Here is a 17,235-nt window from a genome sequence, read left to right as displayed (position 1 = left end):
TTTAAATATTTTAATCTGTACTAAAAGAAGGAAAAAAGGAAGGAAGGAAGGAAGGAAGGAAGGAAGGAAGGAAGGAAGGGAGGGAGGGAAGGAGGGAGGAGGGAGGGAGGGGAAATAAAGAAGGGAAGGAGGGAGGGGGAGGGAGGGCAGAAGGAAGGAAAAGAAACAATGGCTTTAAAGATAATGAATGTCCCCAGCTGTTTCTAACTGAAGGGCTGACACTGAAACAATCAGTTGTGGCTCCTTTGGAAAGAGGCAGAACCAAGTGACCAAGAGATTTGTTTAGACTATGGAGGTCAGTAAAACATTCTTAAGGTGGCTTTTAGGTGGCTACACATGAGGGCTTATCATTAGCCACAGTACCAAGCATGTGCCTACAGCAGATGTATGTCTGCAGTGTGCACCTGTCTGGCTCAGCATTGCTTTCCTTTGGTCATTAGGTATAGTGCCACGGTTCTATTCATGCTCAGCAGACAGGACTTGGGGGAAAATTGTATTTTTTTCCAGTTGGTGGAGGTTTCAGCCTATGGCATCTTGGCCTTTCGGGTTATTGTTAGTAGAACATTTGATTTATTATTATTTTGAATTTTGAAAGAATTTTTTTTAAATGTGTGTGTGTATGTTTGTGTGACTATCTACTACATGAGTGCAGTTCCCACAGTAGCCAGAAGAAAGCATTGGATGTATGCCCTGGGGCTGGACTTCGAGCAGATGGGAGGTACCATGTGAGTCCCAGGCATCAAACTTAAAGAAGTCAGCACTCTTAAACAATGAGACATCTCTCCTGGCGTTTACTTTTTTAAAATTACATTCACTTATTTATTGGGGTGGCACTCGTGTGGTGGCTCTCTCGTCCTATCAAATAGGTCCTGGGGATTGAGCTCAGGTAGTTAGGTTTGGCAGCAAGAAGCTTCTGAGTCATCTTCCCAGCTGTGTCCAACATATTTAATGCCAAAGTTTTGCTCTAATTACGTTGCTTTCGCATGGACTTTCTTATTGCTTGCATCTGGGGAGGGACACATGAGTGGAAAATCTGGGGCCATGGGTTCCCTACAATAATGTGGCTAAGATTAGAACATGCTAGAAATTCAGGATCTAAACAGCTCTAGGCATATTGTAAGATGGGCATTCTATAATTAAATTCCATTTCACAACAAAGGGACTTGAAATTAACAGTACCCAGCATTCTCAGTGTCCAATTCTGCAGCCATTTGGAAGGTTGTAGTTACTCTGGGCCTTAAAAGAATGATTTATTACTGCAAAATAAGCTTGATTTCAGAAATACAGCTTTTAAAAAAATGGTTATATAAAACAAGAAAACAAAAACCCTTCTGTACTGTGAAGTTCAGACATGTAAACTAAGTCCTTTGCAAGACAGCCAGCAGAGATGGGTGGCTTTCAGAAAGGCTTCCAGAGCTGCCTGTGGGGCTTCAGAAGGGAAAAACTCCACGCAATAGATCTGTCACTTGGAGAAGTGGGAGCGTTTCTGAACTCTGGTCTCCAGAAGAGTGCCAGTCTCCACTACAAAGCCAGGCTTCATCTGCCCACCCAGGCTCGTGAAAGCGAGGCTCCCCCGGGGTGTTTGTCCATACTTGTTCTGCTTACTGAATGCATATTCTGTTTTTATGCCCTAAAAAAGAAAATCTCTTAAAGCTGGGCATAGTGGCTGACACTGGCCAACCAAGTCCAAAGCAAGCCTGGGCTACAAGCCAGCCTGGGCTACATGGGTAGTCCCAGTACCACCTGGACAACAGAGTGAGACCTTTTCTCAAAACACCACCACAGTCTTCCGCAACTGAACTTGGGGACCCACCTTCAGTATCATTAGGGCAGCACACTAAAACTGCATTTTAAACAATTGTTACCATCTGAGAGCCTGCCCAGCTGCTTTCTTCCTTTGTGGTCTGTTGGCCTGTCTTCTCAGTACTGGGTGTTGAACCCAAAGCCTCACACTATTATTCAGCTAATTTCCAGCCCCCAATACAAAGCATGTTATTTTATCATCCTCAGCCCTTTTACCACAGGATAAGACTGCAATGGTTTTTGCCAATCCCAAGTAAAATCTCATCTGTAGCCAGGAAACCAACCATCTATTTTTGTCTCTGTAGCTTTCTCTGTCTAGGTATTTCATCTTATGGAATCAGGTGATATGAAGCTTTTTGAAATTGGCTTCTTTTTCTCAGTCAATATTTTCAAGGATCATCTACCTACGTTGTAACATTCATCAGAATATTGTCATTTTTTAATCACCAAATAATATCCCACATGTGTCCTGAATAGTTTATTAATTCAACAATTGATGGATATCTGCATTGTTCTCATTTGAAGACTAGCAGGACTAATGTTGCTATGGATATTCAGTACTTAACTTATTTATTATTTATTTATGTAAATATGTATGGATTGGGGATTTTTTTTTTTTTTTTTGAGATAGATTCTCACATCGCCAAGGCTGGCCTTGAACACCCAATCTTCCTGACTCCATCTCCTAAACTCTGGGATTACAGGTATGCATCACTATGCCAGGTGCTTTTTTATAGTTTTTAGTCTAAATGATATCTCACAATTTTATTATTGAGATAGATGATTCACAGAATTCAATTGGGATGATTTTTGCTAGTTTCTAAGTGTCATATTTTAACTTACAAGGAAGAACTGACCCCATAGAGTGCTGAAGACTTTCAAGCCATTAGAAAATAGGTCTCTAAAACATTCTGATGCTTCACATCAAGGAAATCTTGCTTCACTAATGTCAATCAAAGGGGCTAGAGTTTCTCCTTAAGAGCTTTTTGTGGGGAGATGGCTCAGTCAGTAAACTGTCTACTTTATAAGCATAGTGACCTGAGGTGGATTCCCAGCAGCCACAATAAAAAACAAAGAAAACAGGTTCAGTAGCAAGTGCCTATAAATCTAGCATGGAAAGGCACACTGTGGATCTGTGGAGCTTGCTGCCAGCCAGGTCAGCCAAATGGTGAACTCCAGGTTCAGTGAGAGATCTTGTCTCAAAGAATGAGGTGGGGAGTGATTGAGGATGACCTCTGACATCCAACTCTGGCTTCAACATGCATTCCCACCCCTAAGTGATCATACACACACACACACACACACACACACACACACACACACACACACACACACACACACACACACACACACACACACACACTCATACAGTCACACACCTGTGTACACAAATGCAAAGATTTTTAGTGTGATAATGACTTGAAATGTTTGCACATAACCATTTTGTTTAAAATGTTTCTCAGGATATTTGTGGGTGAAATACTAGTTCTGGGTGGGGAAGCACACATCCTACCCAAACTGTGAGACTCTTCTGGCCCTGAGAAATTCTTATGATTAAAAAAATATTCTATGGTGTTAGCCTAGGAAAAAAGGCAACTACACAGTATTTCGACTCAGTGACCTTGAATGTGTGGCTTCATGGGAGTGTCTCTTATTCTGTACGTGCAGAGCTAGCCAATTCAGTCAGCTGGGGTAGAGAGATGGCTCAGTAGTTCAGAGAATGGACTGCTCTTGCTGAGGACCTCCCAGCAGCCATGCTGGGCATGGCTCACAACTTTCCGCAACTCCTGCTCCAGGGGTTTGGGTACCACTGGCCTCCTTGGGGACTCATATACTCATATCCCTACACATACACGTAATTTAAAATAATAAAAGTAGGCCTTTAAACCCAATACGCTTCTTCAAGCTCTCTCTGAGACTTACTGTCTTCTGGACACAGCTAGGGAAGCCTGAGGCTATAAGGACCCCACTGCAGACAGGAAGAAAACCCATGACACTTCCAGTTTCTGTACATACTGACAAACCAAACACTCCTAAGGTAAGCCATGCCATCTGACCTGACCTCTCTTGTGCTTCTTTAGCTACTCTCCATATCCCACAAATCCTTCACCAGCTTTCACTAACACCTGGACTGGAAGTCATGATAAATCAGCAGCAAAGCTTGTCCTTCCAGGTCAAAGGTCATCGATGAGGTCGTTATTTAATTGATTTTTTTTTTTTAAGTCCCAAACACCTCTAGAAGATCCTTGTACACTTTTCCATACAATTTGATTTTCTCTCTCATGGGGAGATTAAGCTCAAATTTGCATCCTTTCCACCTAAAAGTATGAGAACAATTCATAGCATATGCACACACACACACACACACACACACACACACACACACGCACTCCATTAATAATCAAAGAAGAAAGAGTGGGAGGGGACACAGGAAGGGCTTGAGGGAGAGCATCTGGGAAGGGCTGGGTAGAGAAAAGGGAGGGGGCAAAGTGATGTAATTCTATTTCAATTAAAAATGAATTTAAAATATTTCCTAGAGACAGAGACTGTTTGAGTAGAAATCCCCATTGTAAACAAGGAAGTGGGTTTTATTTGTTTGTGTCTGATGTTGCTTTCAGGGAACTTTGTAACATGCTAAATTGAAATTCTACTTACAGAGACGGGCAGGTCCTTTCACGGTAATTCTCACACTTCGACTGCCCAAGGGAACAGCAATCACATTTTCTTCTCCTAGAAAAGTGCACAAGACAAATATAATCAAAACTCATGTGCTGAAGACCCATGAGTGTGAGCCATTGGGTTAAAAGCCCGGCAGTTCCTCAGAACATTGAGCAACCATGTAACCAGTGGTTCCGCCTCTGGGTAGATGCCTGTGAGAACTGGGAACAAGGACTCCCACAAGTGTTTGCACATCCACATTCACAGCAGCACTGTCTACAGCAGCTGAAAGGCGGTGGCAAGTGGCCATCCACATAATGACGCCTATGCTGTACCTGCAGGTAAAGTAAATTCTGAGACAGGCTCCCACATAGCTCAGCCAGGAAGAAACTATGCTAAGTGAAACAGAACAATGGTAAAGGACACACAGCCAAGTTCACACAAGCAGAAAGTAGGTTACTCAGGTGTGGGGAGGGGAAGAGGGAAATAGAGAGTTTTTGCTAAGTGGGTAGAGAACTTCTGTTTTAAAACATAAAGGACATTCTAGAGACAGGTGATGACGATGGTTCCCCTGAACCATATGCTTAAAAACGACTAAAATGCTGGTCATGTGGACATGAGAGATGGTTCAGTTAGGTCCTTGCAAACATGAGGAACCTAAGTTCAATCCTCAACACACACACATAAAGCACCAGGCATGGTGGCATTTGCTTATAATCCAAGAGCTAGGGAGGCAGAGACAGGAGAATCCCTGGGGCTCAGTGGTTAGGTAGTACAGCCTACTTGGTGAGCTCTAGGCCAATGAGAGACTGTCTCAAAAGAGAGGGATGGTACCTGAAGTTATCTCTGATCTTCACACGTATGAGTACGCACATGTGCATGATTCCCCTAACACACCCATGTGTGCATGATTCCCCTGACACACACACATGTGTATGATTCCCCTGACACACACACAAAAAATGGCTAAAACAGTCACTTTCAATATATATAATCATAATTTAATAAATCTATACCATATAATCTCATACTAGAATTATGTGTTTCCATATTGCATTCTCATGTATGTGTAAGCTGCAGCAATACATACAACACTATATTACATGCACATGTTACACTATATGGTATGTGAGTGGAAAAATGAGAGTATACACATATAAGTGTGAGGCAGAGGATTATGTGGTTGCTCATTAGTGAGTAACAGCAAAGCATTTCAGTTCCTCTGTCCTCCAAATGTGATGGGGAGCTCCCACCCAGCTGCTGGTGGTGATCACCTCTGAGAGAGACTAAGAACTGGGCGGGTAGAGAACATGAGTTCATACTTTCTGAATTTTCTGTAGTAAAATGTGCTTTTTATAGACTATACAGTCTGATATATACTTTTAACTAAGTTTCAGATTTAAATTGGATAGGTCAAAGCTGAAACAATGGGTAACAGCAAAAAGACAAAGTCCTAGGGCTTGGCTGGGAGAGTTTTAGAAAAACTTTCAGCAAAAAGTTCCATCTCAGATGACAGAAAGAGAGGTGTCAGTGACTAGTTCAGGGTCAAAGCAACTCTAAAACCCTCACCAAAATAAAAGGCAACCCAGAAACTCTGGAACCCTCACCACAATAAAAGGCAGCCCAGAAAGCCGTGCAGTGGTGGTGCACGCCTGTAATCCCAGCACTCGGGAGGCAGAGGCAGGTGGATCTCTGTGAATTCTACAGAGCTAGTCCAGGACAGGCTCCAAAGCTACAGAGAAACCCTGTCTCAAAAAAAAACAAAACAGAAAAAAGGCATCCCAGAAACAGATGCATATGAGCCAATTTGATTAAAGTTATAGATAAAAATATTGAATAATACATAGCAAATAATTCCTGAACTCTATCAAAAGAACTGTATACACACACACACACACACACACACACACACACACACACACGCTATCAATGTACTGGGTAACCAGAGGAACATAGGCTGGCTTAAAATCATCTCTATAGATAAAAAGCATTTTCAAAAATTTTGCATACATTGCTTATACTAGTCTTATTAACACCAGGAGTAGAAGAAATATCCTCAGTTTGGTGAAGAACATTAGGGCCATGGCAGACTCAATGGTGAATAGCTAAAATTATTTCCAGAGGGAAAAACAAACATCATCATCACCATTATTTTTCCTGTAGATTCTTGTCAATGGAATCTGGGAAAAAAGATCTTAAAACACTGTAGCTATAAAAGAAAAAATTAAGTTCAAGAGATATTCTGATATTACACAGATGGCTTTCAAAAATTTCACTTTCTAATTATATATTTAAAGATCTTTTATGTATCTAATGCCATGTGATATATTATGCAAATATAGTGCATATTACGTTATTGCACAGCATTATGTGTTGCAGAATATTACTTTCACTGTGTAAAGATGTGTTGCATTTGTTTGTGCTGCATTTGTTTAACTATGTAAAGATGTGCTGCTATTTCACCTTGCCTGCCTAAGGTACCTGAGTGGTCTAATAAAAAGCTGAATGGCCAATAGCTAGGCAGAGAAGGGATAAATAGGAGGAGGAATCTAGGCTTGAGGGAGAAGAGATAATGAGGGAGAAAGAAAGGGAGATGCCTGGGACCAGACAGACAGACAACCACCAGCCAGCCAGACATGAAGTAAGACATACAGAACGAAAGGAAGGCAAAAAGCCCCAGGCAACACGTAGATGAAGAGAAACAGGTTAATTTTAGGGTTTTTTTTTTTTGTCTGTTTGTTTGTTTTAAAGCTAGCCAGAAACAAGCCTAAATTAAGGCTGAGCATTCATAACTAATAACAAGTCTCCATGTTAGGGCTAGTGGTCTGAGAAAGTGCTACATTTATGCATTGGTGTAGGCATACACACATGCATAGCATAAGCTAACGCAAATGCTTTTCATCATGTTGTGCCTACAGACTCCACTTCCCTCTACAAAGAATGAGGCTTTTTAGAGAGCCAATCACAGTTTGATCAAAAACTAAACACTATATCACCATGGCACAGCAACTTTGAGAACTCAAGAAATCTCTTAAAGACAATTGGAGTTGAGTGGAAAGAACTTGGGGCTAACTCCAAGGGTCCTCAGGTTGGCAACAATGAGACAATCTGAACATTAATAAAAATAACGATGACAGTAGAGCTAGTCACACAAAATACAGTGAGAGCAGTGAGTTCAAATAACACTGGAAAAGTACTGTAGGCTACATGCAGAGCATGCTAGGAACCAGGTTTTGTTTCCAAAATCGGTAAACAGAAAAGCATGTGTCGGGCCTTTCCATAAAAACCACACTGCAGAGAACCAAACAGTTGATGGAGGGATGTCTCTCTTATGGGAGTGTGTGAGCATGTAAATGAAGAATAGGCAGAATGTGTTGTATGACAGATCTCCAGCAACTAAAGAGCCTCCAGACAGAAGACACAACAAGCTTCCTGACATGATTCATTAGGAACTCCAGACACCAGCCAGCGCTAAAGAACTCTCACCCAAGCAGACATGAACAGGGCTTTAGGGGGTCCTGATTTCATGCAAATAGGACATAAACAGAGGGATCAATGGCTGTGTTGAGTCAGTATTGAAATGCATCGTAGAAAACAGAGGCTAGATGATAAATGACATTTTTTTTTTCAAGTAAATGTCAAGAGGAAAGAAGAAAAGAGCAAAGGCGGGCATAGCGGTGCAGGCCTTTAAGCCCAGCACTCACTTGGGAGGCAGAGGCTGAGGCAGGCAGATTTCTCCGAATTCAAGGTTAGCCTGGTCTACATAGTGAGTCCCAGGACATCTAGGGCTACACAGTGAGACCCTGTCTCAAAAAACAAAAAGAAAAAAAAAAAAAGATTCCATAGAGACCCAAGGAAACTCCTGGCCTTATTTGACAACTAATTTGAAGAAATAAAAAAAAACAAAAACAAACAAACAAAAACAAAAACAAAAACAAACAAACAAAAAAACAAACAATGGAGTAAGGACTTCTACAAAGCAGACAATGAGCAAACACTGTAGTAAGTGGCCATTTCAAGCCCTGGAAATTAACCAAGGGCTTGCAAAGGTCTCAAGAAAAACATAGGGTAAGAGCAGCAAAGACTGGGATATCAACTTATTTCTTTCTATCTTCCCTGTTTTCTACCCTCACAGTAACCTTTTTAAAAAGCCCTTAACCTGAGTGAGGGCCAGCAGCTTGCCAGACCCTCCAAGACTTGGAATGGCTTTGGAGCCCCTGAAAAGCCCAATTCCCAGTGGTCATTACTTGGCTTGTGTGGTCATTGCCTGGAAGACCCCACTCACTCAGCCGCCTGAACCTGACCTGTGAGCTTGCCCAGTGCAAATCACCTCCCCATGGGAGTTTGACCAAAACAATCAGAAGATTTGTTTAATATCAAGGCTATATGAGGTCACTGACAACTATCAAAAACCCTCAGTAGAAGAGCTGGAAAACCATGTCCAATATATTCCTGGGAGTGGGTGGCCATATGCATATAGGGTGGCTATTGTATGTAGGGTGTTATATGTATGCAGGGCAGCCATATGTATATAGGGTGGCCATATGTATGTAAGGTGGCCATATGTATGTAGGGTGGTCATATGTATATAGGGTGGTCATATGTATATAGGGTGGCCATATGTATGTAGGGATGCATGCTCACCCAGAAAAGCCTACAAAGATCCTGAGCTCTTATCTGTTCACCTTAAAGCAGAGAGTGAAGGTTAGAACAAAGCTGCCTGTTGGAAACATACCTCAACACACACGCATGTGCACGGGCGCCCCCCACACACACACACACAGAGAGAGAGAGAGAGAGAGAGAGAGAGAGAGAGAGAGAGAGAGTATCAAAGCATTTGACACTAGAGAAAAATAATCAGACACACCTAGAACATTGAACATTCTGTGGGACAACTAAAACTAAAAACACTTTAAAAAGGCAATACCATAGAAAATATTTTTGGCATAAAAAAAGAGTAAAGAGATTTTAAAAACTAAATACACTGAAAGAAAGGACTGGTCCATGAGTCAAAATGTGATGTCTGCAGCTTACGTTCTATACATACAACTAAAGTGGTGAGCGATGGATAAATGGGGCTCAAGGTACAAATGCAGCATCAATATTGAGCTCAGGTACAAGATCTACAGTTGCTATACTAGTTACTATATTATTAGTATATTAGTTAGCAAGTTCCACTTACATTGAAAAATTAAAAGAATCAACAGATTAAAACTCAGTAAATAAAAGAAAGTGGGAACATTTTTTTTTCCACCCATATGTATATGTGTGTGATGTGAATGTGTATAACCATCTCTGCAAGTGTGGCGACACACCCATGTGTGCATGCACACATGGAAACTCAAGGTTGATATCTGGAGTCTTCCTAGGTGGCTCTTTATTCTTTGAGGCAGGGGCTCTCAATCAAGCCTAGAGCTTGCTAGCCAGCTTGCTCTGGAGATTCCCTTTCTGGCCTTGTGATGATGAAATTACAGGTGTGTGACCATACCAACCTGGCACTTACATGGTGTTTGGGGATCCAAAATCTGGTCTTTTTGCTTGCTGGGCAAACACGTAAGTGCTGAACCATCTCTCCAGCCCCCCCCCCTCAAAAAAAAAAAAAAAAAAACTTTAAGTGGCCTGATTGGACATGTCTCTCAAAAGCACTTGTTTGTATGGAAGGCTCACAATGCACCATGCAGGTGTTGGACACACAGGTGTTGGACACGCACACGCAGCAAACAGCTGTGATACAGGCAACTGATAAAGGGCAGACTTGGTTAGGATTGGTGGATGAAAGCATGCCAGCTTATAATATAAATTGTTAATCTGTATTGTATGTACTCAAACACTTCACCTTTCAAGGGCTGTAGCAGGCCCGAGCTCGGCAAACCTGGCATGTCTGATAGGCTTTGTCCTTCACCTTTCCCTCTCCTTTTCTAAAAACAATTAGATTGCATTCTAAGCTGTCCCCCAAAGTTCTTCCCCTTATTTGGCTACAGACTCATTCTGGAGATAAAACACCAAGGTCCAACAATCAAAATTCTTTGTCTACCACATTCAATCAGGATTTATCAACTCACCCGAGTGCAGAGTCCCCCTTTTTCTCCTTAAAAACCCACTCCTGCAGAAACATCTGTTGGGGACTGGCGAGATGGCTCAGGGGTCAAGAGCACTGACTGCTCTTCCAGAGAACCTGGGGTTCAATTCCCTTCACTCACTTGGTGGCTCACAACTGTCTGTGACTCCAGTTCCAGAGAACCTGACACCCTCATATAGACATACATGCAGGCAAAACACCAATGCACATGAAATAAACATATCAATTATTAAAAACCAACACCTGCTTGCTGTCTGCCTTTGCAGCCTCCCCAGCACCTTGCCCCTCTGGGGTAATAGTTCTCTTTTGTGCTGAGAAGCTGGTGTCTGGGTGTGCCCTGTACTGACTCCAGGGGGGCTGGTGGGAGGAGTCAACCCCCCTTCCAACTCCTGCCAAAAGGACCCACCAATGTGATCACCCTGTAGTTTCTTAGACTATGATTGATCACATTGCCTGTTGACTATTTTTGTTTTCTTGGCCAGGGCAGTCTTGACTTTATGAACAAACATGTAGCAAATAATATATAATGAAAACAGTTTTAAAACGTATTTTTGAGCACACAAAACAAAAACTTCCTTTGAATAAAAAGAAAAAGCACTACTGTAGCAGATCAGTCAGAGTGAATAGTGTCACTACAAATGCAGGCTGTAGTATCTTTGAGAAGTGTGTGTCACCCCACTGCCACACTTCCATGTGAAGCCATGCAGGCCAGAGGCCCTGCCCGTTTACTCCGGGCAGGGGGTGGAGGAGGGGTGGCCCCTGGGTCTCCCACTGTGCTCTCACAGAGGACTGCAAAGGCAGCAGGAGAGGTTTGGAAGAGGATGTGGGGGGCGGGCATCCTATAAGGGGACCCTTCTGCAGAGCTTAATATCTTCAGATTCTGGGGAAAGTAATTACACCCTGAAATTCAAGTGCTTCTTCTAAACCAGAATCCTTTGCTTTAGAGACCAATCTGTCTGTCTCAGTCCTGGGCACATTAAAAGTTAGCACACCATCAGATCACCAGACTACGTCAGTTTGGGCTTTCTCTCGACCATTGCCAGTAGTCTATTGTGGAGGTATCTTTGTGGATTTCTGGGTACCTCTCTAGCACTCTGCTTCTTCCTGTTCCCACGGGGTTTTCATTTATCATGGTATCTCTTTCCTTGTTCTCCCATTCTGTTCCTGATCCAGCTGGGACCTCCTGCTCCCCAAAGCTCTCTTTCCCCTGACCCTTGCCCTCCATTACCAACCCCACCACGTCCAGGTTGCTCACTCATCCAGTGACTGGTGGAAGTAGATGCAGAGATCCACAGCCAAGCCCCAGGCAGAGCTCCCGGAGTCTAGTTGTCAAGAGAGAGGAGGGATTATATGAGCAAGAGATATTGTGACCATGATTGGAAAAAGCACAGGGACAAATAGCCAAACTAGTGGAAACACATGAACTATGAACCAATAGCTGAGGAGCCCCAATGGAACTGGACCAGGCCCTCTGGACAAGTGAGACAGTTGATTAGCTTGAACTATTTAGGAGGCCCCCAGGCAGTGGGGACCGGGACCTGTCCTTAGTGCATGAGCTGGCTTTCTGGAACCTAGGGCCTATGCTGAGACCTTTTGCTCAGCCCTGGGGTAGGGAGGAGGAGACTGGACCTGCCTCAACTGATTCTACCAGGCCAAGCTGAATCCCCAGGGGAGACCTTGCCTTGGAGGAGGTGGGAATGGGGGGAGAGTTGGGGGAGGAAAGGCTGGGGGTCGGGGGAGGGAGGACAGGGGAATCTGTGGCTGATATGTAAAATTAAATTAATTATAAAATAAAAAAAAGAGAAAAAAAGTTAGCACACAGACACATGGATTAAGGGAACAGAAAAGAAAACCCAGAATTAAACTCCCACAGCCACAGCTGCCTGGTTTTGTTGTTTATTTGACAAAAATACACATTGGTAAAAACCATTCAAGAAATGGTTCTGGGAAAACTGGATGCTCTCATGTACCTTTTCATCCCCTCTCCTCCCTTAAGACCTTACCCTCCCCTCTCTGTTCCCTTTCTACTTCTCTCTCTCTCTCTCTCTCTCTCTCTCTCCTCTCTCTCTCTCTCTCTCTCTCTCTCTCTCTCTCTCTCTCTCTCACACACACACACACACACACACACACACACACACACACACACCATTTCATCCTACATATGAATCACTAGGAAACCTGCTGCAGGTTCCTGTTCACCTTCAGGGATCTGGTCCCCGGTTAGAACCAGAGGGCCTGCTTGTCGGGCAGCCCCAAGTGCTGCTGAGGATACTGTACCATAACACCCCATAGGACCCACAGCAAGAGCAAACTCAAGGTTACATAGGGCAGAAGGGGAGGCTTGATGTGACCACATATGCTGAGCACTGTGTCTTCAGTGACTTGTATCGAGTGCCACAGTCTAGCTCTGAGGGGTGACCAAGTATGAATGAACCCTGTGAGACAGAAGCCTTGGGGGTCGGAAGGCAAAGGCTTCAGGTATTGCCCAGAAGACCTAAAGTGCCTTCAGGTGGGGCTGTAAGGGGATGGTTGATGAGTTTCAGAAAAGCCTTTCCATGCTGGGGAGGAGGCTGTCTCAGAGGCTCTGATCTGTGGAATGAACAATGATGAAAAAGCACAGACAGCCTATGTAAACAATCTCTCAAACACTTGGCAGCAGAGGTAGGTAAAGGGTCTGGGCAGGAATAGAGACCGGTGTGTTTAAAAGAATTTTCTTGATAGAGTCATAAGAGAAATAAATGATGAAAACACATTTCATGTAAACATAAAATGATACATTCATATATTTTGATATGTACACGTGTACCTATATGCATACACACATCTTAAAAATTACACTTGATGGGAGAGACCTGGTCCCATGAAGCCCTGGTGAGAAAGGGAGGGGAGATAAAAGAGGGCCCGAGGGGTGGAGTGAGGTCTCTGAGGAAATGGAGGGGCTAGAGTCCAGAGCCCAGATGGAGGGATTAATTAGCCTTGGAAAGGCAGGCAGCCAGTGCCTCTACAGCAGGAGGGGGTGGGGAACTGGAGCAGCTGCAGGGCGAGGCCTCTTCTGATGGTTTCTGGATTTCATTGCGATTTTTTTGTTGTTCAATACTCTTTGGAACCTAGAATATGATTGCTTTTCATTTCTTTGATTTATTTACATCTTTTTCAGTACTGGAAATTGAACTGAGGGTCTTCACATTTGGGGAAAGCGTTCTTGTCTACTACTCAGCTAGATTCCCCAGTCTTCCCCTTTTGATTCTGAGACAAGTTCTCCCTAAGTTACCAGGGCTGGCTTTGAACTCACACTGTACCCAAGACCAGCTTAGAACTTGCAATCTTCCTGCCTCAGCCTCCCGAGTAGCAGGGATTATTGGACCATGCCATCAGATCTAGCTTCACAATCAGGAGTTTTTATACATAGACCATACATAAAGTACATTTCTTCATATAGGCCTGCGCATGTTAGCTTTCTGTCTCTGTAGGAAATACCTGTAGTTAGAAGAGCTGTATTTTGGCTACTGGATTTGGAGGTTCCAGCTCACAGCCCTGTTGTTTGGACCTGTGGTGAGGTACATCATGGTGCTAAGTACACATTGGAATGAAACTGTTCAACTCCCGGCAGCTGGGAAGCAGGGAGCGAGATGATCCCAGGGCCCCTTTTCAATAGCAGGGCCCAGCACGAGGCATGTGGTATGTGCCTGTAAGCTCAGCAATGGCAGAGCTGAACCAGCATGATGGCCACAAGTATGAGGCCAGCCTAGACCTACACAGTGAGATTCTGTCTCAAGAAAGGAGGAAAAAAAGAAAAAAGCAGAGTTGTTAACATAATTCCTAACCTCCACTAGGCCCCACCTCCTAAAGATGCCACTATCTCACAGTAGCTATAGCAAGAGGCTGGTGACCAAGCCTGGTGTACTCTGGAAGGGGTGGGGGTGGGGAGCAGTTGAGATTCAAACCATACTACTGAAGTTTATACACTGTTAGTTGGATGTGGTGGCACTTGATTCACAAATGTTAGATAATTCATGGATATAAAGCATTCGCTTTTGCTGCTTTTTACCTACAAGCTGTTCATTCTGGTAAAAGCATTGTTTCCCAGGGTTTACCTGTTCTGCCTGTCAGGATGGGCAACTTCTAGGCTTCCTGGCAAACTGCCCCTGGGTCTGGTGCTAGCCTGGAGCTTGGGATTGGGATGAAGCAAGGGCTAGTATTGGAAAAGCAAAACCAGTCTCCAAGAGGCCTCTGGAAATCTCCCACCATGGTGCACAGACGGAGATGCCAACCAAGGCTGAGGCACCATCAAATCCTACCCATCCCATTGTGGCACCATCCAGTGGCTGAAGTGGGTCCCACCAACCAGAGGCCTCTTCTGTGTTCCAAATCATCATATCGATGGCAAGAAGCCCACATCTGGGAACACTCAGATTTGGAGGTGGTGATGGAGGCCAATGGTTCCTGCAGGACACTGATTATTTTGGAATTCTTCCCAAACCTTCTCATTGAAATTTGTCCTGTGATATCCTTGATCCTGCCAATGGCTGCTCCATCTTCCAGGGCTTTTCTTCTCATTCTTTAGGTGGGATTTGCATCATTTTTTACTCTGCAAACTATAGAGAGGCAATGTAGGGAGGTTATAAACCCAGACTCTGGAGCCCAGCAACATGGGCTGGAACAGCAGCAGCTCGGCCTAAACTTGGCATGTGGCCCAGGGCAAGTTGCTTACCCTCACTGCCTCAAGTCCACCTGTGAAATGGTAAGAATATTTGCTCTGAGAGGTTGCTGTCGGTGCTCAACAAGCAATATTTGCAAAAGGTTCATCAAAGAACCTGGTGGCACTGGAAGGTAGGAGGAGGCTGAGCATGCATTGTGCCCCCAGGGACCACACTAAGTAACTCAGACAAGCCGCCACATTTGCATTAATGGAAATCTAACTCCACAACGAAGAACACTGAATTTGTACATGTTTCAATGTTTTGCCCAACATCATGGCGCTCCTAAACTGGAGATCCAGGATTTGAACCATGAACTGCACCCTTAACTCTTCTTCTGAGAGCCCAGCTTATGATGTGCACCAGTGGGTTCACTACCCATGTTCTTTATGGCATCACTCTTTGATTTCACAGTCACTACACAGACTTAAGATTGAGTTTGCAGCCACTGGTTTACACACACACACACACACACACACACACACACACACACACACACACACACACACACACACCATTCTCAAACCCAACTCCTTCCTCTTATTTTTTTTTTAAATCTCTAGTTTCCTGTTGTGGATCATGGCTTTACTAAGTCACAAGAGACACAGGAAACAGACCTGGGTGTGGTGGTGCACACTTATAACCCCAGCGCTTGGAGGCAGAGGGTCAGGAGTGTAAATCATTCTGACATACATGAGACTTTGTTGCAAAAAAAAAAAAAAAAAGAAAGAAAGAAACATGGGAAAAATATTGTCCTCATAATATTAATGATTCAATAAGCATCAACTGCGGCCCCACCCCACTGTAATCTATATCAAATCACTTATTTTCACTTGTAAGTCTCACTAGAACTATGTCAATATATATATCTTTATTATTTCATGGGTTTGTTTGTTTGTTTGTTTTTTAGACAGGGTTTCTCTGTGTAGCTTTGCGCCTTTCCTGGAACTCACTTGGTAGCCCAGACTGGCCTCGAACTCACAGAGATCTGCCTGGCTGTGCCTCCCAAGTGCTGGGATTAAAGGCGTATGCCACCACCGCCGGGCTCTGAGGCTTTTTTTTTTTTTTTTAGTTTTTATTTTCTGGAGCTGAGGACTGAAAGGCAAGCACTCTACCACTGAGCTAAATCCCCAACCCCTATTTCATGTTTTAATAAATATTCCAAGATAACACAAGGAAAAGGAATTCCAAGGACCCTCATGTTAGCAACATCTCCACTTTCCTATACCTGGTGTGTGTGTGTGTGTGTGTGTGTGTGTGTGTGTGTGTGTGTGTGTGTGTAACTGTATCTGAGTGTGTGAGAGAGGGGGATCTTTTCTGTTGGTTGGACTTGTTTTTTGCACAATGCTCTTTTATTCAAGTATCTTCATGTTACTTCGCTTTAACCTTGTGCTGGTTGGTCTTGTCAACTTGACATGGACCTAGACATCTGGCAAGAGGGAGTCTCAGTGGAGAAAATGTCTCTGCACGATTGCCTGTAGGCAAGTCTCTAGCGCATCTTCTTTATTAATGATTGGTGTGGGGAGGTGCCATCCTAGAGCAGGTGGTCCTGAGTCATTTTCGAAAGCAGATCCAGAAAGCAGGTGAGGAGCATTCCTCCACAGCCTCTGTATCAGCTCCTGCTCCCGGTTCCTGCCCTGAGTCCCTGCCCTGACTTCCCTCAGTGATGGAGTGTGACTTGGTAAGTATAAGACGAAATACACTCTGTCCTCCATAACTTGCTTTTGGTCATGGTGCTTTATCACAGCAATAGAAACCCTGAGACACCCCTCATCTATATTTTCTTTCTATTACCTAAATACACACATGCACACATACATGCACAGGGCTCTCACACACAAACACAGCATACATACCATTCAAAGGAATACACAAGTTTTGTGGGTTTTTTTTTTTTTTTTCAGGAAGAATGATATCTGAATAGATACTCGTGTTCATAATAGTTAGACCCCATAAAACAATATGCTTGCCTTCACAAGGCACTAACAGGTATGAAAG

At 43.6% G+C, this 17,235-nt stretch overlaps 1 protein-coding gene across 1 annotated transcript in view; it reads right to left on the bottom strand.

Annotated features, from left to right (window-relative positions):
- Positions 1-17,235, bottom strand: part of Adamtsl3 (ADAMTS like 3) — a 291,872-nt gene that overhangs the window by 124,734 nt on the left and 149,903 nt on the right. Inside the window, exon 8 of the mRNA XM_036188825.1 lies at positions 4,459-4,533. Within this exon, the coding sequence (XP_036044718.1) occupies positions 4,459-4,533 (75 nt within the window). The remainder of the gene's footprint in view (positions 1-4,458; positions 4,534-17,235) is intronic.

The sequence above is a fragment of the Onychomys torridus genome, chromosome 1 (assembly GCF_903995425.1).
Source record: "Onychomys torridus chromosome 1, mOncTor1.1, whole genome shotgun sequence".
In the NCBI taxonomy this organism is placed as follows: Eukaryota; Metazoa; Chordata; class Mammalia; order Rodentia; family Cricetidae; genus Onychomys; species Onychomys torridus.
This window is presented reverse-complemented; position numbering and strand designations above follow the sequence as displayed.